This window comes from Oncorhynchus clarkii, chromosome 12 (assembly GCF_045791955.1).
Source record: "Oncorhynchus clarkii lewisi isolate Uvic-CL-2024 chromosome 12, UVic_Ocla_1.0, whole genome shotgun sequence".
Taxonomy (NCBI): domain Eukaryota; kingdom Metazoa; phylum Chordata; class Actinopteri; order Salmoniformes; family Salmonidae; genus Oncorhynchus; species Oncorhynchus clarkii.
In genome coordinates, this window is record NC_092158.1 from 100,690,946 (window position 1) to 100,715,459 (window position 24,514).

At 43.0% G+C, this 24,514-nt stretch overlaps 1 protein-coding gene across 1 annotated transcript in view; it reads right to left on the bottom strand.

Annotated features, from left to right (window-relative positions):
* Positions 1-24,285, bottom strand: part of LOC139421748 (NLR family CARD domain-containing protein 3-like) — a 49,587-nt gene extending 25,302 nt beyond the window's left edge. The window contains exons 1-3 of the mRNA XM_071172866.1: positions 24,135-24,285; positions 19,567-19,842; positions 12,658-12,774 (exon numbers count right to left, since the gene is read on the bottom strand). Coding sequence (XP_071028967.1) covers positions 12,658-12,774; positions 19,567-19,826 — 377 coding nt within the window. The 5' untranslated portion in view covers positions 19,827-19,842; positions 24,135-24,285. The remainder of the gene's footprint in view (positions 1-12,657; positions 12,775-19,566; positions 19,843-24,134) is intronic.
* Between the last annotated feature and the right edge of the window lie 229 nt (positions 24,286-24,514).

Genomic DNA, 24,514 nt, shown 5'->3' on the forward strand with positions numbered 1-24,514 from the left:
TGTTCAGATCAGTTCACATAATGTTATAGTCCTACCAGTAGCAGGACAGAGAATGTACTGTATATAAACTACATATCATAGATGACCAGTCTAAACCTGTTCAGGTCAGTTCACATAACGTTACAGGCCTACCAGTAGCAGGACAGAGAATGTAGCCTAGGCCTGACATTTTTTACAACATTTTCAACGGAGGCCATCAGGTCGGTCGTCATGATAAGCAGTGATGTATTTTTTTTTAGGGAGCACAAAGAAATATGTAAATGACGTCAAAATGTATTCAATCAAAGTTTGTACCGACAGATGTATATCTATTGAATAGCCTTTCATTACAGGGCTCTCCAACCCTGTTCCTGGGGCGCTACCCTCCAGTAGGGTTTTCACTCCAACCCTGCTCCTGGAGCGCTACCCTCCGGTAGGGTTTCACTCCAACCCTGTTCCTGGAGCGCTACCCTCCGGTAGGGTTTCACTCCAACCCTGTTCCTGGGGCGTTACCCTCCGGTAGGGTTTTCACTCCAACCCTGTTCCTGGAGCGTTACCCTCCGGTAGGGTTTCACTCTAACCCTGTTCCTGGGGCGCTACCCTCCGGTAGGGTTTCACTCCAACCCTGTTCCTGGAGCGCTACCCTCCGGTAGAGTTTCACTCCAACCCTGTTCCTGGGGCGCTACCCTCCGGTAGGGTTTCTCTCCAACCCTGTTTCTGGAGCGCTACCCTCCGGTAGAGTTTCACTCCAACCCCAGTTGTAACTAAACTGATTTATCTTATAAACCAACTCATTATTTTAATCAGGTGACTAGTTTTGAATAGTAATGAAAACCTACAGGATGGTATCTCTCCAGGAACAGGATCAGAGAGCCCTGTTTTAGAAGATGGATAAAATCCATCCTCCATTTTGTTTTACTATTCAGCTTCAGCTAACCATCCTAAAATCTGACTAGAAATGTATATTTTTACTATTCAGCTTCAGCTAACCGTCCTAAAATCTTAATAGAAATGTATATTTTTTGTAACAGTGACGTTACCATTCACCTGGTAATTAAATATAATTTATTTAGAACTGATCAGAATAATTTCTTCGTGTCTTCTTAAAATGAAGGTTCTCCCCAGCATTACACACATGATGATCAGTGATCATAGATCAAACCTAATCTTGATGTCTGATGACGACCTAACTTTATAATAGTTTGTATGTTGCCTCTAGACTTACCAGAATCTGCTCGTCTTTCCTTCAAATCAATACTTTTACCAGACGTCTAATGTTGCCGAGAAATGTGCGCCACAGTTTCAACATCCATTTTGTAAGTGCATTCGCCTGCAAACTTACTTTCAACTTCATGAGGAAATTACATAACCAGAATTCCTAAACCCAGACGCAACATCCCGAGTCGACCGGGACCGCTGGGAAGAAGACTGTAGGAAGTCGACCGATGCCGTGATTTGGGGTTTGAGAAGTCAGAAGTGAAAAATGATTCCTTAGTTGTACATTTTCTCGAAATTTAAAGACACAACCTAGATTCGAGACAATGAATTAAGTATTTGGACATGTTATTACTCCAACTTCGGGAAAGTGACAAACTGGCACGTTATTATTTTAGTCAAAAATGACTTGATATCGAAGGAGTGTCTTTGATTTGACGGCCTGCACATGCGCAGTTCGCCGTGAGACGACCGTTATACCCGATAATGTGTTTCTGCGCATGAGTTTAGCAAAGCAACGTTGCCGTGATATGTGCGTCTGTGTCTAGTTAGTATAAATGTATGTGCATATTAAGCTATATTACACTTTTGGTGCGGCAGGTAACCTAGTGGTTTTAGCGTTGGGACAGTAACAGGAGCTGACAAGGTAAACATCTGTTGTTCTGCCCTGAACAAGGCAGTTAACCCACTGTTCCCCTGAACAAGGCAGTTAACCCACTGTTCCCGTGAACAAGGCAGTTAACCCACTGTTCCCCTGAACAAGGCAGTTAACCCACTGTTCCCCTGAACAAGGCCGTTAACCCACTGTTCCCCTGAACAAGGCAGTTAACCCACTGTTCCCCTGAACAAGGCCGTTAACCCACTGTTCCCCTGAACAAGGCAGTTATCCCACTGTTCCCCTGAACAAGGCAGTTAACCCACTGTTCCCCTGAACAAGGCAGTTAACCCACTGTTCCCCTGAACAAGGCAGTTAACCCACTGTTCCCCTGAACAAGGCAGTTATCCCACTGTTCCCCTGGACAAGGCAGTTAACCCACTGTTCCCCTGAACAAGGCAGTTATCCCACTGTTCCCCTGAACAAGGCAGTTAACCCACTGTTCCCCTGAACAAGGCAGTTAACCCACTGTTCCCCGGTAGACCGTCATTGTAATAAATAATTTATTTTTAACTGACTTGCCTAGTGAAATAAAGGTTACTTAATTGTTTAATATATATATATACACAGATAAACTAAGTATGTGGACACCCCTTCAAATATGTGGATTCAGCTATTTCAGAGTAATGAGACTATAAGGAGTACCAGTACGGAGTCAATGTGCAGGGTACCAGGTAGTTGAGGTAATAATGAGACTATAAGGAGTACCAGTACTGAGTCAATGTGCAGGGTACCAGGTAGTTGAGGTAATAATGAGACTATAAGGAGTACCAGTACTGAGTCAATGTGCAGGGTACCAGGTAGTTGAGGTAATAATGAGACTATAAGGAGTACCAGTACTGAGTCAATGTGCAGGGTACCAGGTAGTTGAGGTAATAATGAGACTATAAGGAGTACCAGTACTGAGTCATTGTGCAGGGTACCAGGTAGTTGAGGTAATAATGAGACTATAAGGAGTACCAGTACTGAGTCAATGTGCAGGGTACCAGGTAGTTGAGGTAATAATGAGACTATAAGGAGTACCAGTACTGAGTCAATGTGCAGGGTACCAGGTAGTTGAGGTAATAATGAGACTATAAGGAGTACCAGTACTGAGTCAATGTGCAGGGTACCAGGTAGTTGAGGTAATAATGAGACTATAAGGAGTACCAGTACCAGGTAGTTGAGGTAATAATGAGACTATAAGGAGTACCAGTACTGAGTCAATGTGCAGGGTACCAGGTAGTTGAGGTAATAATGAGGCTATAAGGAGTACCAGTACTGAGTCAATGTCCAGGGGTACCAGGTAGTTGAGGTAATAATGAGACTATAAGGAGTACCAGTACTGAGTCATTGTGCAGGGTACCAGGTAGTTGAGGTAATAATGAGACTATAATTGAGATAATATGCACATGTAGGTAGAGGTAAAAGTGACTAGACAATCAGGATAGAGATTACTTCTCCTCATCCAGGGAGTGCACACACTCTCACACACACACACACACACACACACACACACACACACACACACACACACACACACACACACACACACACACACACACACACACACACACACACACACACACACACACACACACACACACACACACACACACACACACACACACACACACACACACACACACACACACACACACACACACACACACACACACACACACACAGGGAGGGAATGTTGTGTTTGTTTAATATTGTTTTAGGACTATGAAAATGGGAAAAATTATCAGCCTATGGGTTACGAAAAGTGGGAAATGGGAAAATGGGAGAGGAGAAATGACTAGAGACAGTGTTGTTTAACTCACTGACCAGGACCCATGAGTTCTTCTTACCTTTGTTCAGTAGAAAAGTCTCCCTCTCTAAACTTTATAGGTAGATCCATAGACTTGTCACTCTTCATGGACACACAGCTGGGAACAGGGGAGGCTGGTCTCTCCTGCTTGATTGGTCTTCAACACAACAGAGACAAACATTACATCTCATCTTCTCTCAGCTCAGATGGGGAAACATAAGAAGAGTTTCATTCCAAAACGCTATACATCATAAATGTTCAAAAATTAGCTTTAACTTCTGAAATACATTTTGAAATATATATATTTTTCTCACTATCTAATCATTACATGGGGTTGTTCAATGACAGACATGTATTTGTTTATAGTCTATCATTTGTTGGTTTCATTTCAGAGACAAAGGCTATGTTTTTGCAAAATGCTATATATCTGCCTCACTCTCAGTGAAATCAGTAGTACTGCTAGGTTTTATACAGTAATAATATATATCTGTCTCACTCTCAGAGAAATCAGAAGTACTGCTAGGTTTTACACAGTAATAAAATTATATCTGTCTCACTCAGAGTAATCAGTAGTATTGCTAGGTTTTACACAGTAATAATATATATCTGCCTCACTCTCAGAGAAATCAGTAGTACTGCTAGGTTTTACACAGTAATAATATATATCTGTCTCACTCTCAGAGAAATCAGAAGTACTGCTAGGTTTTACACAGTAATAAAAATATATCTGTCTCACTCAGAGTAATCAGTAGTATTGCTAGGTTTTACACAGTAATAATATATATCTGCCTCACTCTCAGAGAAATCAGTAGTACTGCTAGGTTTTACACAGTAATAATATATATCTGCCTCACTCTCAGAGAAATCAGTAGTACTGCTAGGTTTTACACAGTAATAATATATATCTGTCTCACTCTCAGAGAAATCAGAAGTACTGCTAGGTTTTACACAGTAATAATATATATCTGCCTCACTCTCAGAGAAATCAGTAGTACTGCTAGGTTTTACACAGTAATAATATATATCTGCCTCACTCTCAGAGAAATCAGTAGTACTGCTAGGTTTTATACAGTAATAATACATATCTGCCTCACTCTCAGAGAAATCAGTAGTACTGCTAGGTTTTACACAGTCATAATATATATCTGCCTCACTCTCAGAGAAATCAGTAGTACTGCTAGGTTTTACACAGTAATAATATATATATGAATGTCTGTCCTGTCCCTTTCCACACTGCTAACACAAGAGGGCTTCTTCCTGTCCCTTTCCACACTGCTAACACAAGAGGGCTTCTTCCTGTCCCTTTCCACACTGCTAACACAAGAGGGCTTCTTCCTGTCCATTTCCACACTGCTAACACAAGAGGGCTTCTTCCTGTCCCTTTCCACACTGCTAACACAAGAGGGCTTCTTCCTGTCCCTTTCCACACTGCTAACACAAGAGGGCTTCTTCCTGTCCCTTTCCACACTGCTAACACAAGAGGAAGGACTGAACAAGCATTTAACAGATTACTGTGAAGTAATATAATGATGATTCATGTTTATTATTACCTGTTTTTATGCTCATGTTTTGAAATTATACTTCATTACTATAATGATTATCAATAAATCTGAACATGAATTCATTCACCTCTGGTCTAGAAAAACACATTTTCCAGGTACATTCATTGTCAAATTCCTCAACCAGCATCGAGCTGCTCTGCCTTCTCTCCTTAGTAGTCAACTCAGCCCCGCTAAAAGGCTGGTGTCGTCACTCTGCCTTCTAGAGGGGCATGTTGAGGTTAATTTGCTAACAGCGGGCCTCCCGGGTGGTGCAGTGGTTAAGGGTGCTGTACTGCAGCGCCAGCTGTGCCCTCAGAGACTCTCAGAGACTCTTCGCGCCCAGGCTCTGTCGTAACCGGCCGCGACCAGGAGGTCCGTGGGGCGATGCACAATTGGCATTGGCGTCGTCCGGGTTAGGGAGGGCTTGATCGGTAGGGATGTCCTTGTCTCATTGCGCACCAGCGCAGCGCAGTGCGCGCTAACCAAGGTTGCCAGGTGCACGGTGTTTCCTCCGACACATTGGTGCGGCTGGCTTCCGGGTTGGATGCGCGCTGTGTTAAGAAGCAGTGTGGCTTGGTTGGGTTGTGTATCGGAGGACGCATGACTTTCAACCTTCGTCTCTCCCGAGCCCGTACGGGAGTTGTAGCGATGAGACAAGATAGTAATTACTAGCTACTAAAACAATTGGAAACCACGAAATTGGGGAGAAAAAGGGGAAAACAAATCAATTAAATTAAATGTAAAAATTTGCTAACAGCTTGCATGATGTCATTTATTGGGGGGCTGGAAGACGCACTCTTGTCGTTTCTATTCCAAGGTTGTTTACTCACAATATCAGATATTACGATTATGATTTATAATGAATGTATACTGAGGTTGAGGTTCTGACTAGTGATTATTTACCCGGGGTTCAATACCTGCTATAGTTACTATTTTTTTGCTCTCGCAAAAACAGCACAGCCTTAATATGAGATATATAGTTAACTAAAGTAATGAGTGACCATTTTAGAAAATCACAAGACAGTATAGTCTGTAGTTGCATGCTATTTTATGTCCATCATATTGCTGCTTGTAGACTATAACTGATGCTTCATGGTCCATCATATTGCTGCTTGTAGCCTGTAACTGATTCTTTGTGGTCTTATGCTGCCATCTATTGGAAATATTTAGTAATTAAAAGTTATTAATTCACTTGGTGAGGCAGCTGAGAAATATAGTGTATTTGTCTTGTTAATTCCTTAGATCAGTATCAAACCTGCTCCACTTATCCCACGACAATTTCAAATCTGTCCAAACCACATTTGAAAAATATAACTAATGTGTCTTGTTGATCAAGTGTTCTGCCTTGCAATAATAAATATAATAAAATAACAAAACAATAAAAGCAAAATGCTAAGAAAAGTTTTGATTAACAAAATAATCAGTGCTATTTTGTACTATAATGGTATTTACATAACATAATATTCATACATACATAAAATAGTTTATAAAAGTGTTCTAGGCTACCTTACCCTAGAATTAGGGTTAAGGGTAAAATAGGTAATACGTAGCTAATCAATGAGCTAGACCTGTCCATTTGGTTTGCAACTCAGTCAACCTGTACAGAATTCGCTCAATTCAATGTCTACGGATGAAGATTTCAATGCATATTAAATTACCCAGCAGCCATTAAGAAACAATGTCGTAAAAAATAAATGAATCTTATTTTAAAAATGTATTCTGGCAGTTTTAAAATCGGCCACATCTTGAAAAAGAGGACATGCTGTAATAATAATAAATTAATAAAGATATACCCATCTAAAATCTATTAACTGATACTAATAGTAATAATAATTTAAGATATACCCATCTAAAATCTATTAACTGATAATAATAGTAATAATAATTTAAGATATACCCATCTAAAATCTATTAACTGATACTAATAGTAATAATAATTTAAGATATACCCATCTAAAATCTATTAACTGATAATAATAGTAATAATAATTTAAGATATACCCATCTAAAATCTATTAACTGATAATAACAGTAATATTAATTTACACCCATCTAAAACCTATTAATTCAAAATCTGAGAACAGTAATTTTGAAGGTACCCATGAGCAACCATTTCTGATGAAAAAACAAATGTGATGCATTTTTGGAAATAAACTCTTAATAATTATTTCAAAAATTGTCATCTCACCTCTTAGCTTTGGTGTCATGTTCCCCAGAGAGACACATTTTAGAGGCAGAGGCCCCCTCCTCTCTCTCCCCAGAGAGATGCCTTTTAGAGGCAGGTCCCTCCTCTCTCTTCCCAGAGAGACGCCTTTTAGAGGCAGGTCCCCCCTCTCTCTTCCCAGAGAGACTCATTTTAGAGCACTGACCCCTAAACAGAGATCCAACATGTTGGTTGTGGTTAACACAGTGACAACTAAACAGAGATCCAGCATGTTGGTTGTGGTTTACACAGTGACAACTAAACAGAGATCCAGCATGTTGGTTGTGGTTAACACAGTGACAACTAAACAGAGATCCAGCATGTTGGTTGTGGTTAACACAGTGACAACTAAACAGAGATCCAACATGTTGGTTGTGGTTAACACAGTGACAACTAAACAGAGATCCAACATGTTGGTTGTGGTTAACACAGTGACAACTAAACAGAGATCCAACATGTTGGTTGTGGTTAACACAGTGACAACTAAACAGAGATCCAACATGTTGGTTGTGGTTAACACAGTGACAACTAAACAGAGATCCAACATGTTGGTTGTGATTAACACAGTGACAACTAAACAGAGATCCAGCATGTTGGTTGTGGTTAACACAGTGACAACTAAACAGAGATCCAACATGTTGGTTGTGGTTAACACAGTAATTCTTGAATGTCAATTGTTCTCATTTATTAATTTACTCTTTGAGAAATAAAACATTTACTAACAGACATAGAAACAGTCAGGTGATTTAATGCATCACATGAACATGTGACATTTCATCTCCATGGCAACTGTCTGTAATAATAATAAGTTACTGTTTGTTAAGGTAGTTATAGACAGTACAGCAACAATAATAATAAGTTACTGTTTGTTAAGGTAGTTATAGACAGTACAGCAACAATAATAATAAGTTACTGTTTGTTAAGGTAGTTATAGACAGTACAGCAACAATAATAATAACAATAATAATAATAATAATAATAATAATAATAATTTCATCTCCATGGTAACTGTGTGTAATAATAATAAGTCACTGTTTGTTAAGGTAGTTCTAGACAGTACAGCAACAATAATAATAATAATAATAATAATAATAAGTCACTGTTTGTTAAGGTAGTTATAGACAGTACAGCAACACAAGGCCATGTCTCACAATTATTTTTATGAATTAAAAGTAGGCTATTTATTGTCTTTCAGTCTGTTATTTTCTAAATGTATCTGAGAATGTAGACAGAAGGGGTAAAACGGACATGATTGATCTGAGGGGGAAATCATTGATCCATTCAGAAAGGTTTTTTGCAACAAGTAAGAGGTGTTATATTATATAAAGTAGCCTAGGTTATAATGTATAGTAGTGGGTTGTTAGTGATATGTTATATTATGTAAAGTAGACTAGGTTATAATGTATAGTAGTGGTTTGTTAGTGATATGTAGATGTTATATTATGTAAAGTAGACTAGGTTATAATGTATAGTAGTGGGTTGTTAGTGATATGTTATATTATGTAAAGTAGACTAGGTTATAATGTATAGTAGCTGGTTGTTAGTGATATGTAGATGTTATATTATGTAAAGTAGACTAGGTTATAATGTATAGTAGTGGGTTGTTAGTGATATATAGATGTTATATTATGTAAAGTAGGCTAGGTTATAATGTATAGTAGTGGGTTGTTAGTGATATATAGATGTTATATAATGTAAAGTAGACTAGGTTATAATGTATAGTAGTGGGTTGGTAGTGATATGTAGATGTTATATTATGTAAAGTAGACTAGGTTATAATGTATAGTAGTGGGTTGTTAGTGATATGTAGATGTTATATTATGTAAAGTAGACTAGGTTATAATGTATAGTAGTGGGTTGTTAGTGATATATAGATGTTATATTATGTAAAGTAGGCTAGGTTATAATGTATAGTAGTGGGTTGTTAGTGATATATAGATGTTATATAATGTAAAGTAGACTAGGTTATAATGTATAGTAGTGGGTTGGTAGTGATATGTAGATGTTATATTATGTAAAGTAGGCTAGGTTATAATGTATAGTAGTGGGTTGTTAGTGATATGTTATATTATGTAAAGTAGACTAGGTTATAATGTATAATAGCAGTTTGTTAGTGATATGCAGATCGAGGTCTATACCTCAGCTATAGCCTATATATCATAGATGACCAGCCTAAACCTGTTCATATCAGTTCACATAATGTTATAGTCCTACCAGTAGCAGGACAGAGAATGTACTGTATATAACCTACATATCATAGATGACCAGCCTAAACCTGTTCAGATCAGTTCACATAATGTTATAGTCCTACCAGTAGCAGGACAGAGAATGTACTGTATATAACCTACATATCATAGATGACCAGTCTAAACCTGTTCAGGTCAGTTCACATAACGTTACAGGCCTACCAGTAGCAGGACAGAGAATGTAGCCTAGGCCTGATATTTTTTACAACATTTTCAACGGAGGCCATCTGGTCGGTCGTCATGATAAGCAGTGATGTATTTTTTTAGGTGAGGGAGCACAAAGAAATATGTAAATGGCGTCAAAATGTATTCAATCAAAGTTTGTACCGACAGATGTATTCTATTGAATAGCCTTTCATTACAGGTCTCTCCAACCCTGTTCCTGGGGCGCTACCCTCCGGTAGGGTTTTCACTCCAACCCTGCTCCTGGAGCGCCTCCCTCCGGTAGGGTTTCTCTCCAACCCTGTTCCTGGAGCGCTACCCTCCGGTAGGGTTTCACTCCAACCCCAGTAGTAACTAAACTGATTTATCTTATAAACCAACTCATTATTTTAATCAGGTGACTAGTTTTGAATAGTAATGAAAACCTACAGGATGGTATCTCTCCAGGAACAGGATCGGAGAGCCCTGTTTTAGAAGATGAATCAAATCCATCCTCCAATTTTGTTTTACTATTCAACTTCAGCTAACCGTCCTAAAATCTGACTAGAAATGTATATTTTTACTATTCAGCTTCAGCTAACCGTCCTAAAATCTTATTAGAAATGTATATTTTTACTATTCAGCTTCAGCTAACCGTCCTAAAATCTGACTAGAAATGTATATTTTTACTATTCAGCTTCAGCTAACCGTCCTAAAATCTGACTAGAAATGTATATTTTTACTATTCAGCTTCAGCTAACCGTCCTAAAATCTGACTAGAAATGTATATTTTTACTATTCAGCTTCAGCTAACCGTCCTAAAATCTTATTAGAAATGTATATTTTTTGTAACAGTGACGTTACCATTCACCTGGTAATTAAATATAATTTATTTAGAATTTATCAGAATATTTTCTTCGTGTATTCTCAAAGTGAAGGTTCTCCCCAGCACTACACACATGATGATCAGTGATCATAGATCAAACCTAATCTTGACTATTAAATGTCTGATGACGACCTAACTTTATAATAGTTTGTATGTTGCCTCTAGACTTACCAGAATCTGCTCGTCTTTCCTTCAAATCAATACTTTTACCCGATTTCTAATGTTGCCGAGAAATGTGCGCCACAGTTTCAACATCCATTTTGTAAGTGCATTCGCCTACAAACGTACTTTCAACTTCATGAGGAAATTACATAACCAGAATTCCTAAACCCAGACGCAACATCCCGAGTCTACCGGGACCGCTGGGAAGAAGACTGTAGGAAGTCGACCGATGCCGTGATTTGGGGTTTGAGAAGTCAGAAGTGTAAAATGATTCCTTAGTTGTACATTTTCTCGAAATTTAAAGACACAACCTAGATTCGAGCCAATGAATTAAGTATTTGAACTTCGGGAAAGTAACAAACTGGCACGTTATTATTTTAGACAAAAATGACTTGATATCGAAGGAGTGTCTTTGATTTGACGGCCTGCACATGCGCAGTTCGGCGTGAGGCGACCGTTATACCCGATAATGTGTTTCTGCGCATGAGTTTAGCAAACCAACGTTGCCCTGATATGTGCGTCTGTGTCTAGTTAGTATAAATGTATGTGCATATTACACTATATTACACTTTTGGTGCGGCAGGTAACCTAGTGGTTTTAGCGTTGGGACAGTAACAGGAGCTGACAAGGTAAACATCTGTTGTTCTGCCCTGAACAAGGCAGTTAACCCACTGTTCCCCTGAACAAGGCCGTTAACCCACTGTTCCCCTGAACGAGGCCGTTAACCCACTGTTCCCCTGAACGAGGCAGTTAACCCACTGTTCCCCTGAACAAGGCAGTTATCCCACTGTTCCCCTGAACAAGGCAGTTAACCCACTGTTTCCCTGAACAAGGCAGTTAACCCACTGTTCCCCTGAACAAGGCCGTTAACCCACTGTTCCCCTGAACAAGGCAGTTAACCCACTGTTCCCCTGAACAAGGCCGTTAACCCACTGTTCCCCTGAACAAGGCAGTTAACCCACTGTTCCCCTGAACAAGGCCGTTAACCCACTGTTCCCCTGAACAAGGCAGTTATCCCACTGTTCCCCTGAACAAGGCAGTTAACCCACTGTTCCCCTGAACAAGGCAGTTAACCCACTGTTCCCCTGAACAAGGCAGTTAACCCACTGTTCCCCTGAACAAGGCAGTTATCCCACTGTTCCCCTGGACAAGGCAGTTAACCCACTGTTCCCCTGAACAAGGCAGTTAACCCACTGTTCCCCTGAACAAGGCAGTTAACCCACTGTTCCCCTGAACTAGGCAGTTAACCCACTGTTCCCCTGAACAAGGCAGTTAACCCACTGTTCCCCTGAACAAGGCAGTTAACCCACTGTTCCCCGGTAGACCGTCATTGTAATAAATAATTTATTTTTAACTGACTTGCCTAGTGAAATAAAGGTTACTTAATTGTTTAATATATATATATTTATATATACACAGATAAACTAAGTATGTGGACACCCCTTCATATATGTGGATTCAGCTATTTCAGAGTACTGGAGAACCAGTACTGAGTCAATGTGCAGGGTACCAGGTAGTTGAGGTAATAATGAGACTATAAGGAGTACCAGTACTGAGTCAATGTGCAGGGTACCAGGTAGTTGAGGTAACAATGAGACTATAAGGAGTACCAGTACTGAGTCAATGTGCAGGGTACCAGGTAGTTGAGGTAATAATGAGGCTATAAGGAGTACCAGTACTGAGTCAATGTCCAGGGGTACCAGGTAGTTGAGGTAATAATGAGACTATAAGGAGTACTATGGGTTACGAAAAGTGGGAAATGGGAAAATGGGAGAGGAGAAATGACTAGAGACAGTGTTGTTTAACTCACTGACCAGGACCCCTGAGTTCTTCTTACCTTTGTTCAGTAGAAACGTCTCCCTCTCTAAAGTTTATAGGTTGTTCCATAGACCGGTCACTCTTCATGGACACACAGCTGGGAACAGGGGAGGCTGGTCTCTCCTGCTTGATTGGGCTTCAACACAACAGAGACAAACATTACATCTCATCTTCTCTCAGCTCAGATGGGGAAACATAAGAAGAGTTTCATTCCAAAACGCTATACATCATAAATGTTCAAAAAGTATCTTTAACTTCTGAAATACATTTTTAAATATATATATTTTTCTCACTATCTAATCATGACATGGGGTTCAATGACAGACATGTATTTGTTTATAGTCTATCATTTGTTGGTTTCATTTCAGAGACAAAGGCTTTGTTTTTGCAAAATGCTATATATCTGCCTCATTCTCAGAGAAATCAGAAGTACTGCTAGGTTTTACACAGTAACAATATATATCTGATATACAATGATGATTCATGTTTATTATTACCTGTTTTTATGCTCATGTTTTAATTAATTAATATAACGATTACCAATAAGCCTGAACATTAATTCAGTCATCTCTGGTTGAGAAAAACGTATTTATATATATATATATATATATATATATATATATATATATATATATATATATATATATATATATATATATATATATATATCAGAGCTGCTAGAGTCTCCCGCCTGTCCAGAGATGCTAGAGTCTCCCGCCTGTCCAGAGCTGCTAGAGCCGCCAGTCTGCAAGGAGCCGCCAGAGCCGCCAGTCTGCAAGGAGCCACCAGTCTGCCAGGAGGAGCCAGAGCCGCCAGTCAGCCAGGAGCCGCCAGAGCTGCCAGTCAGCCAGGAGCCGCCAGAGCCGTCAGTCAGCCAGGGGCCGCCAGATCCGCCAGTCAGCCAGGATCCGCCAGAGTCGCCAGTCAGCCAGGAGCCGCCAGAGCCGTCAGTCAGCCAGGAGCCGCCAGAGCCGTCAGTCAGCCAGGAGCCGCCAGAGCCGCAAGTCAGCCAGGATCCGCCAGAGCCGCCAGTTAGCCAGGATCCGCCAGAGCCGCCAGTCAGCCAGGATCCGCCAGTCAGCCAGGATCTTCCAGAGCCGCCAGTCAGCCAGGATCTGCCAGAGCCGTCATTCAGCCAGGATCTGCCAGAGCCGTCAACCAGTCAGGATCTGCCAGAGCCGCCATTCAGCCAGGAGCTGCCAGAGCCGCCATTCAGCAAAGAGCTGCCAGAGCCGTCAGTCAGCCAGAAGCTGCCAGAGCCGTCAACGAGCCTGAGCTATCTCTCAGTCCTGAACTACCTCTCAGTCCTGAGCTACCCCTCAGTCCTGAGCTACCCCTCAGTCCTGAGCTACCCCTCAGTCCTGAGCTACCCCTCAGTCCTGAGCTGCCCTTCAGTCCTGAGCTTCCCCTCAGTCCTGAGCTGCCCTTCAGTCCTGAGCTTCCCCTCAGTCCTGAGCTGCCCTTCAGTCCTGAGCTACCCTTAGTCCGGAGCTGCCCCTCAGTCCTGAGCTACCCCTCAGTCCGGAGCTGCCCTTCAGTCCTGAGCTTCCCCTCAGTCCTGAGCTTCCCCTCAGTCCTGAGCTGCCCTTCAGTCCTGAGCTACCCCTCAGTCCGGAGCTACCCCTCAGTCCGGAGCTACCCCTCAGTCCGGAGCTGCCCTTCAGTCCTGAGCTACCCCTCAGTCCTGAGCTGCCCTTCAGTCCTGAGCTTCCCCTCAGTCCTGAGCTTCCCCTCAGTCCTGAGCTTCCCCTCAGTCCGGAGCTGCCCCTCAGTCCTGAGCTTCCCCTCAGTCCTGAGCTTCCCCTCAGTCCTGAGCTTCCCCTCAGTCCTGAGCTTCCCCTCAGTCCTGAGCTTCCCCTCAGTCCGGAGCTGCCCCTCAGTCCTGAGTTTCCCCTCAGTCCTGAGCTGCCCTTCAGTCCTGAGCTTCCCCTCAGTCCGGAGCTGCCCCTCAGTCCTGAGCTTCCCCTCAGTCCTGAGCTGCCCTTCAGTCCTGAGCTACCCCTCAGTCCTGAGCTGCCCTTCAGTCCTGAGCTTCCCCTCAGTCCGGAGCTGCCCCTCAGTCCTGAGCTTCCCCTCAGTCCTGAGCTGCCCTTCAGTCCTGAGCTTCCCCTCAGTCCGGAGCTGCCCCTCAGTCCTGAGCTTCCCCTCAGTCCTGAGCTGCCCTTCAGTCCTGAGCTTCCCCTCAGTCCGGAGCTGCCCCTCAGTCCTGAGCTTCCCCTCAGTCCTAAACTTCACCTCAGTCCTGAGCTTCCCCTCAGTCCTGAGCTTCCCCTCAGTCCGGAGCTGCCCCTCAGTCCTGAGCTTCCCCTCAGTCCTGAGCTGCCCTTCAGTCCTGAGCTTCCCCTCAGTCCGGAGCTGCCCCTCAGTCCTGAGCTTCCCCTCAGTCCTGAGCTGCCCTTCAGTCCTGAGCTTCCCCTCAGTCCGGAGCTGCCCCTCAGTCCTGAGCTTCCCCTCAGTCCTGAGCTGCCCTTCAGTCCTGAGCTTCCCCTCAGTCCTGAGCTGCCCCTCAGTCCTGAGCTTCCCTTCAGTCCTGAGCTTCCCCTCAGTCCTGAGCTGCCCCTCAGTCCTGAGCTTCCCCTCAGTCCTGAGCTTCCCCTCAGTCCTGAGCTTCCCCTCAGTCCTGAGCTTCCCCTCAGTCCTGAGCTGCCCCTCAGTCCTGAGCTGCCCTTCAGTCCTGAGCTTCCCCTCAGTCCTGAGCTGCCCCTCAGTCCTGAGCTGTCCCTCAGTCCGGAGCTGCCCTTCAGTCCTGAGCTTCCCTCAGTCCTGAGCTTCCCTCAGTCCTGAGCTGCCCTTCAGTCCTGAGCTACCCCTCAGTCCTGAGCTACCCCTCAGTCCTGAGCTACCCCTCAGTCCTGAGCTACCCCTCAGTCCTGAGCTTCCCTCAGTCCTGAGCTTCCCTCAGTCCTGAGCTGCCCTTCAGTCCTGAGCTTCCCTCAGTCCTGAGCTGCCCTTCAGTCCTGAGCTTCCCCTCAGTCCTGAGCTGCCCTTCAGTCCTGAGCTGCCCTTCAGTCCTGAGCTTCCCCTCAGTCCGGAGCTTCCCCTCAGTCCTGAGCTTCCCTCAGTCCGGAGCTTCCCCTCAGTCCGGAGGAGTTTGTTTAGTCCAGTGGGGCCCTTTAGTAGGGTTGCCAGTCCTAGGTTGGCGGCGAGGGTCGCATGGGGGATTTATGTGTTTTGTCTGGTCTAGGGGTTTTGTATGTTTATGGGGTGTTGTTCTAGTCTAGGTGTTTATGTAAGTCTATGGTTGCCTAGATTGGTTCTCAATTAGAGGCAGGTGTTTATCGTTGTCTCTGATTGGGAACCATATTTAGGCAGCCATGTTCTTTCCTGTGTCAGTGTTTGTGCCACACGGGACTGTTTCGTTGCCAGTTCCCTTTGTTTTGTATTTGTGTTCATGTTGAAGTTTTCTTATTAAATACCATGGACACTTACCACGCCGCATAATGGTCCGATCCTTGTTTCACCTCTTCAGAGGAAGAGGAGGAAATCTGCCGTGACAAATCCATAAATAATAGACCTACATGCAACAGTATGTCTTGAGCTTTTGGAAATGATTTATGACTAACAAGTGATACCATTTTGTCTTAATTTTGGCAGATTAACTCGTGCTTATTCCTGAAGATTAACTCAGGTTTTCGCCCAAAGTCTAAGGAGTTGGAGCTGTGGCAGGAATTGGACTTGTGGTTGAAAGGTGGCTGATTTGAATCCCTGGGCAGGCGCTGGAAAAATCAAGCGGAATTGATCTGACCACTGGAGGGCTGCTGGGTTCACATCCTCAAAACATTCACCTTTCGTTGATCGGAACTCGAGAGGCTCTTCTTCACTGAACCCTAAAATATATGATTTTTATTGGTTCCATATATTAATGAAGTGATAGAAGCCTTTATGGTTCTATAAGGAACCTTCTGTTCTAAGAGTGTATAATAATAAACACGTTTTTCTTCTGATGATTTAATTATCTATATCATGTTATTTCAAGTTCTCCCTTTGGAGGATAACAACATCACGTTGTTAAAAAACAATCCTAAACTAGGGCGTAATATGTGTCTGATGAAAATTAACATTGTATGCAGCTAGGTTACCCTGGGGTGGAGGGTAGCCTAGTGGTTAGAGTGTTGGGCCACTAACTGGAAGGTTGATTAACATTGTATGCAGCTAGGATACCCTGGGGTGGAGGGTAGCCTAGTGGTTAGAGTGTTGGGCCACTAACTGGAAGGTTGATTAACATTGTATGCAACTAGGCTACCCTGGGGTGGAGGGTAGCCTAGTGGTTAGAGTGTTGGGTCACTAACTGGAAGGTTGATTAACATTGTATGCAACTAGGATACCCTGGGGTGGAGGGTAGCATGGTGGTTAGAGTGTTGGGCCACTAACTGGAAGGTTGATTAACATTGTATGCAACTAGGATACCCTGGGGTGGAGGGTAGCCTAGTGGTTAGAGTGTTGGGCCACTAACTGGAAGGTTGATTAACATTGTATGCAGCTAGGTTACCCTGGGGTGGAGGGTAGTCTAGTGGTTAGAGTGTTGGGCCACTAACTGAAAGGTTGATTAACATTGTATGCAACTAGGATACCCTGGGATGGAGGGTAGTCTAGTGGTTAGAGTGTTGGGCCACTAACTGGAAGGTTGATTAACATTGTATGCAACTAGGATACCCTGGGGTGGAGGGTAGCCTAGTGGTTAGAGTGTTGGGCCACTAACTGGAAGGTTGATTAACATTGTATGCAACTAGGATACCCTGGGGTGGAGGGTAGCCTAGTGGTTAGAGTGTTGGGCCACTAACTGGAAGGTTGATTAACATTGTATGCAGCTAGGTTACCCTGGGGTGGAGGGTAGTCTAGTGGTTAGAGTGTTGGGCCACTAACTGAAAGGTTGATTAACATTGTATGCAACTAGGATACCCTGGGATGGAGGGTAGTCTAGTGGTTAGAGTGTTGGGCCACTAACTGGAAGGTTGATTAACATTGTATGCAACTAGGATACCCTGGGGTGGCAGGGTAGCCTAGTGGTTAGAGTGTTGGGCCACTAACTGGAAGGTTGATTAACATTGTATGCAACTAGGATACCCTGGGGTGGAGGGTAGCCTAGTGGTTAGAGTGTTGGGCCACTAACTGAAAGGTTGATTAACATTGTATGCAACTAGGATACCCTGGGGTGGAGGGTAGTCTAGTGGTTAGAGTGTTGGGGCACTAACTGGAAGGTTGATTAACATTGTATGCAACTAGGATACCCTGGGGTGGAGGGTAGCCTAGTGGTTAGAGTGTTGGGCCACTAACTGGAAGGTTGATTAACATTGTATGCAACTAGGATACCCTGGGGTGGAGGGTAGCCTAGTGGTTAGAGTGTTGGGCCACTAACTGGAAGGTTGATTAACATTGTATGCAACTAGGATACCCTGGGGTGGAGGGTAGCCTAGTGGTTAGAGTGTTGGGCCACTAACTGGAAGGTTGATTAACATTGTATGCAACTAGGATACCCTGGGATGGAGGGTAGTCTAGTGGTTAGAGTGTTGGGCCACTAACTGGAAGGTTGATTAACATTGTATGCAACTAGGCTACCCTGGGGTGGAGGGTAGCCTAGTGGTTAGAGTGTTGGGCCACTAACTGGAAGGTTGATTAACATTGTATGCAACTAGGATACCCTGGGGTGGAGGGTAGCCTAGTGGTTAGAGTGTTGGGCCACTAACTGGAAGGTTGATTAACATTGTATGCAACTAGGATACCCTGGGGTGGAGGGTAGTCTAGTGGTTAGAGTGTTGGGGCACTAACTGGAAGGTTGATTAACATTGTATGCAACTAGGATACCCTGGGGTGGAGGGTAGTCTAGTGGTTAGAGTGTTGGGCCACTAACTGGAAGGTTGATTAACATTGTATGCAACTAGGATACCCTGGGGTGGAGGGTAGTCTAGTGGTTAGAGTGTTGGGCCACTAACTGGAAGGTTGATTAACATTGTATGCAACCAGGATACCCTGGGGTGGAGGGTAGTCTAGTGGTTAGAGTGTTGGGCCACTAACTAGAAGGTTGATTAACATTGTATGCAACTAGGATACCCTGGGGTGGCAGGGTTGATTAAGGTTGATTAACATTGTATGCAACTAGGATACCCTGGGGTGGCAGGGTTGATTAAGGTTGATTAACATAATTAAAAAGTAGGCAAAGTGGTCGTGTCGTGAAAATCCTATCAAATGTTGCAACGAGTACAGTCAGGGTGCCGTGGAACCCCTGGAGTACCTCCACAGACCCCGGATTGAGAACCCCTGCCTTACCTCCGCAGACCCCAGATTGAGAACCCCTGCAGTACCTCCACAGACCCCGGATTGAGAACCCCTGCAGTACCTCCACAGACCCCGGATTGAGAACCCCTGCAGTACCTCCACAGACCCCGGATTGAGAACCCCTGCAGTACCTCCACAGACCCCGGATTGAGAACCCCTGCAGTACCTCCACAGACCCCGGATTGAGAACCCCTGCAGTACCTCCACAGACCCCGGATTGAGAACCCCTGGAGTACCTCCACAGACCCCGGATTGAGAACCCCTGCAGTACCTCCACAGACCCCGGATTGAGAACCCCTGCAGTACCTCCACAGACCCCGGATTGAGAACCCCTGCAGTACCTCCACAGACCCCGGATTGAGAACCCTGATTTAGCAGATGTTCTTATCCAGAACGCTTTACAGTAAGTGCATTCATATCACAGTCAAATATACAGGATACACACCTTCAATTTCAGCTAAACAATGGATATATAGCGTTTTGCTCAGAAACTAATTTTCATGCACATCTAAAATATACTAATAACAATCTGAGGACAGTAATTGAAGGGACCCAAGAACAACTATTTCTGATTAAAAAACAAAGGTGAAAAACTGTGTAAATAGCATTTAGGACATAAACACTCAATAGTTTTTAAACACAATTGTAATCTCACCTCTTAGGTTTGATGTCATGTTCCCCAGAGTGTCTCATTTTAGAGGCAGGGCCCCCCTCCTCTCTCTTCCCAGAGAGATGCCTTTTAGAGGCAGGGCCCTCCTCTCTCTCCCCAGAGAGATGCCTTTTAGAGGCAGGGTCCCCCTCCTCTCTCTTCCCAGAGAGACGCCTTTTAGAGGCAGGGACCCCCTCCTCTCTCTCCTCAGAGAGACTCATTTTAGACGCAGGGCTCCCCTCCTCTCTCTCCTCAGAGAGACTCATTTTAGAGAACTGTCCCCTAAACAGAGATACAACATGTTGGTTGTGGTTAACACAGTGACAACTAAACAGAGATCCAACATGTTGGTTGTGGTTAACACAGTGACAACTAAACAGAGATCCAACATGTTGGTTGTGGTTAACACAGTGACAACTAAACAGAGATCCAACATGTTGGTTGTGGTTAACACAGTGACAACTAAACAGAGATCCAACATGTTGGTTGTGGTTAACACAGTGACAACTAAACAGAGATCCAACATGTTGGTTGTGGTTAACACAGTGACAACTAAACAGAGCACCAGCATGTTGGTTGTGATTAACACAGTGACAACTAAACAGAGATCCAACATGTTGGTTGTGGTTAACACAGTGACAACTAAACAGAGATCCAACATGTTGGTTGTGGTTAACAGTATTTATTGAATATCAATTGTTTTCATTTATTATTTACCTCTTATTAAACATTTACTGACAGACACAGACACAGTCAGGTGATTTAATGCATCACATGAACATGTAGTTGTGACATTTCATCTCCATGGTCGCGCCCTCAGAGCATGCGCAGACCAGCTGGCCGGTGTGTTTACGGACATATTCAATCAATCCCTATACCAGTCTGCTGTTCCCACATGCTTCAAGAGGGCCACCATTGTTCCTGTTCCCAAGAAAGCTAAGGTAACTGAGCTAAATGACTACCGCCCCGTAGCACTCACATCCGTCATCATGAAGTGCTTTGAGAGACTAGTCAAGGACCATATCACCTCCACCCTACCTGACACCCTAGACCCACTCCAATTTGCTTACCGCCCAAATAGGTCCACAGACGATGCAATCTCAACCACACTGCACACTGCCCTAACCCATCTGGACAAGAGGAATACCTATGTGAGAATGCTGTTCATCGACTACAGCTCGGCATTCAACACCATAGTACCCTCCAAGCTCGTCATCAAGCTCGAGACCCTGGGTCTCGACCCCGCCCTGTGCAACTGGGTACTGGACTTCCTGACGGGCCGCCCCCAGGTGGTGAGGGTAGGCAACAACATCTCCTCCCCGCTGATCCTCAACACTGGGGCCCCACAAGGTTGCGTTCTGAGCCCTCTCCTGTACTCCCTGTTCACCCACGACTGCGTGGCCACGCACGCCTCCAACTCAATCATCAAGTTTGCGGACGACACAACAGTGGTAGGCTTGATTACCAACAACGATGAGACGGCCTACAGGGAGGAGGTGAGGGCCCTCGGAGTGTGGTGTCAGGAAAACAACCTCACACTCAACGTCAACAAAACTAAGGAGATGATTGTGGACTTCAGGAAACAGCAGAGGGAACACCCCCCTATCCACATCGATGGAACAGTAGTGGAGAGGGTAGCAAGTTTTAAGTTCCTCGGCATACACATCACAGACAAACTGAATTGGTCCACTCACACAGACAGCATCGTGAAGAAGGCGCAGCAGCGCCTCTTCAACCTCAGGAGGCTGAAGAAATTCGGCTTGTCACCAAAAGCACTCACAAACTTCTACAGATGCACAATCGAGAGCATCCTGGCGGGCTGTATCACCGCCTGGTATGGCAACTGCACCGCCCTCAACCGTAAGGCTCTCCAGAGGGTAGTGAGGTCTGCACAACGCATCACCGGGGGCAAACTACCTGCCCTCCAGGACACCTACACCACCCGATGTCACAGGAAGGCCATAAAGATCATCAAGGACATCAACCACCCGAGCCACTGCCTGTTCACCCCGCTATCATCCAGAAGGCGAGGTCAGTACAGGTGCATCAAAGCTGGGACCGAGAGACTGAAAAACAGCTTCTATCTCAAGGCCATCAGACTGTTAAACAGCCACCACTAACACTGAGTGGCTGCTGCCAACACACTGACACTGACTCAACTCCAGCCACTTTAATAATGGGAATTGATGGGAAATGATGTAAATATATCACTAGCCACTTTAAACAATGCTACCTTATATAAATGTTACTTACCCTACATTATTCATCTCATATGCATACGTAAATACTGTACTCTATATCATCGACGGTATCCTTATGTAATACATGTATCACTAGCCACTTTATACTATACTATGCCACTTTGTTTACATACTCATCTCATTTGTACATACTGTACCCGATACCATCTACTGTATCTTGCCTATGCTGCTCTGTACCATCACTCATTCATATATCCTTATGTACATATTCTTTATCCCCTTACACTGTGTACAAGACAGTAGTTTTGGAATTGTTAGTTAGATTACTTGTTATTACTGCATTGTCGGAACTAGAAGCACAAGCATTTCGCTACACTCGCATTAACATCTGCTAACCATGTGTATGTGACAAATAAAATTTGATTTGATTTGATTTTGGTAACTGTCAGTAATAATAACAATAAGTAATTGTTTGTTAAGGTAGTTCTAGACAGTACAGCAACAATAATAATAATAAGTCACTGTTTTTTAAGGTAGTTCTAGACAGTACAGCAACAATAACAATAATAATAATAATAATAATAATAAGTCACTGTTTGTTAAGGTAGTTATAGACATTACAGCAACAATAATAATATTAATAATAATAATAATAATAATAATAATAAGTCACTGTTTGTTAAGGAAGTTCTAGACAGTACAGCAACAATAATAATAATAATAATAATAATAATAAGTCACTGTTTGTTAAGGTAGTTCTAGACAGTACAGTTCTAGTTCAGAACAGCAACAAAAGGCCATGGCTCACACTTATTTTTAATTATTTAATTAAAAGTAGGCTATTTATTGTCTTTCAATCTGTGGTTTTCTAAAAGTATGTGAGAATATAGACAGGAGGGATAAAACGGACATGATTGATCTGAGGGGGAAATCATTGATCCATTCAGAAAGTTATAAGTAAGATATTTTATATTATGTAAAGTAGACTAGGTTATAATGTATAGTAGTGGGTTGTTAGTGATATGTAGATGTTATATTATGTAAAGTAGGCTAGGTTATAATGTATAGTAGTGATGTGTTAGTGATATGTAGATGTTATATTATGTAAAGTAGGCTAGGTTATAATGTATAGTAGTGGTTGTTAGTGATATGCAGATCGAGGTCTATACCTCGGCTATAACCTACATATCATAGATGACCAGTCTAAACCTGTTCAGATCAGTTCACATAATGTTATAGTCCTTCCAGTAGCAGGACAGAGAATGTACTGTATATAACCTACATATCATAGATGACCAGTCTAAACCTGTTCAGGTCAGTTCACATAATGTTATAGACCTACCAGTAGCAGGACAGAGAATGTAGCCTAGGCCTGATATTTTTTACAACATTTTCAACGGAGGCCATCTGGTCGGTCTTCATGATAAGCAGTGATGTATTTTTTTTTAGGGAGCATATGTATGTATGTAAATGACGTCAAAATGTATTCAATCAAAGTTTGTACCGACAGATGTATATCTATCTATTGAATAGCCTTTCATTACAGCGCTTTCACTCCAACCCTGTTCCTGGGGCTTTACCCTCCGGTAGGGTTTCACTCCAACCCTGTTCCTGGGGCTTTACCCTCCGGTAGGGTTTCTCTCCAACCCTGTTCCTGGGGCTTTACCCTCCGGTAAGGGTTTCACTCCAACCCTGTTTCTGGAGCGCTACCCTCCGGTAGGTTTTCACTCCAACCCCAGTTGTAACTAAACTGATTTATCTTATAAACCAACTCATTATTTTAATCAGGTGACTAGTTTTGAATAGTAATGAAAACCTACAGGATGGTATCTCTCCAGGAACAGGATCAGAGAGCCCTGTTTTAGAAGATGGATAAAATCCATCCTCCATTTTGTTTTACTATTCAGCTTCAGCTAACCGTCCTAAAATCTGACTAGAAATGTATATTTTTACTATTCAGCTTCAGCTAACCGTCCTAAAATCTGACTAGAAATGTATATTTTTACTATTCAGCTTCAGCTAACCGTCCTAAAATCTGACTAGAAATGTATATTTTTACTATTCAGCTTCAGCTAACCGTCCTAAAATCTGACTAGAAATGTATATTTTTACTATTCAGCTTCAGCTAACCGTCCTAAAATCTTATTAGAAATGTATATTTTTTGTAACAGTGACGTTACCATTCACTTGGTAATTAAATATAATTTATTTAGAATTGATCAGAATAATTTCTTCGTGTCTTCTTAAAATGAAGGTTCTCCCTCGCACTACACACATGATGATCAGTGATCATAGATCAAACCTAATCTTGACTATTAAATGTCTGATGACGACATAACTATATAATAGTTTGTATGTTGCCTCTAGACTTACCAGAATCTGCTCGTCTTTCCTTCAAATCAATACTTTTACCCGACTTCTAATGTTGCCGAGAAATGTGCGCCACAGTTTCAACATCCATTTTGTAAGTGCATTCGCCTGCAAACGTACTTTCAACTTCATGAGGAAATTACATAACCAGAATTCCTAAACCCAGACGCAACATCCCGAGTCGACCGGGACCGCTGGGAAGAAGACTGTAGGAAGTCGACCGATGCCGTGATTTGGGGTTTGAGAAGTCAGAAGTGAAAAATGATTCCTTAGTTGTACATTTTCTTGAAATCTAAAGCCAAAACCTAGATTCGAGACAATGAATTAAGTATTTGAACATGTTATTACTCCAACTTCGGGAAAGTAACAAATTGACACGTTAT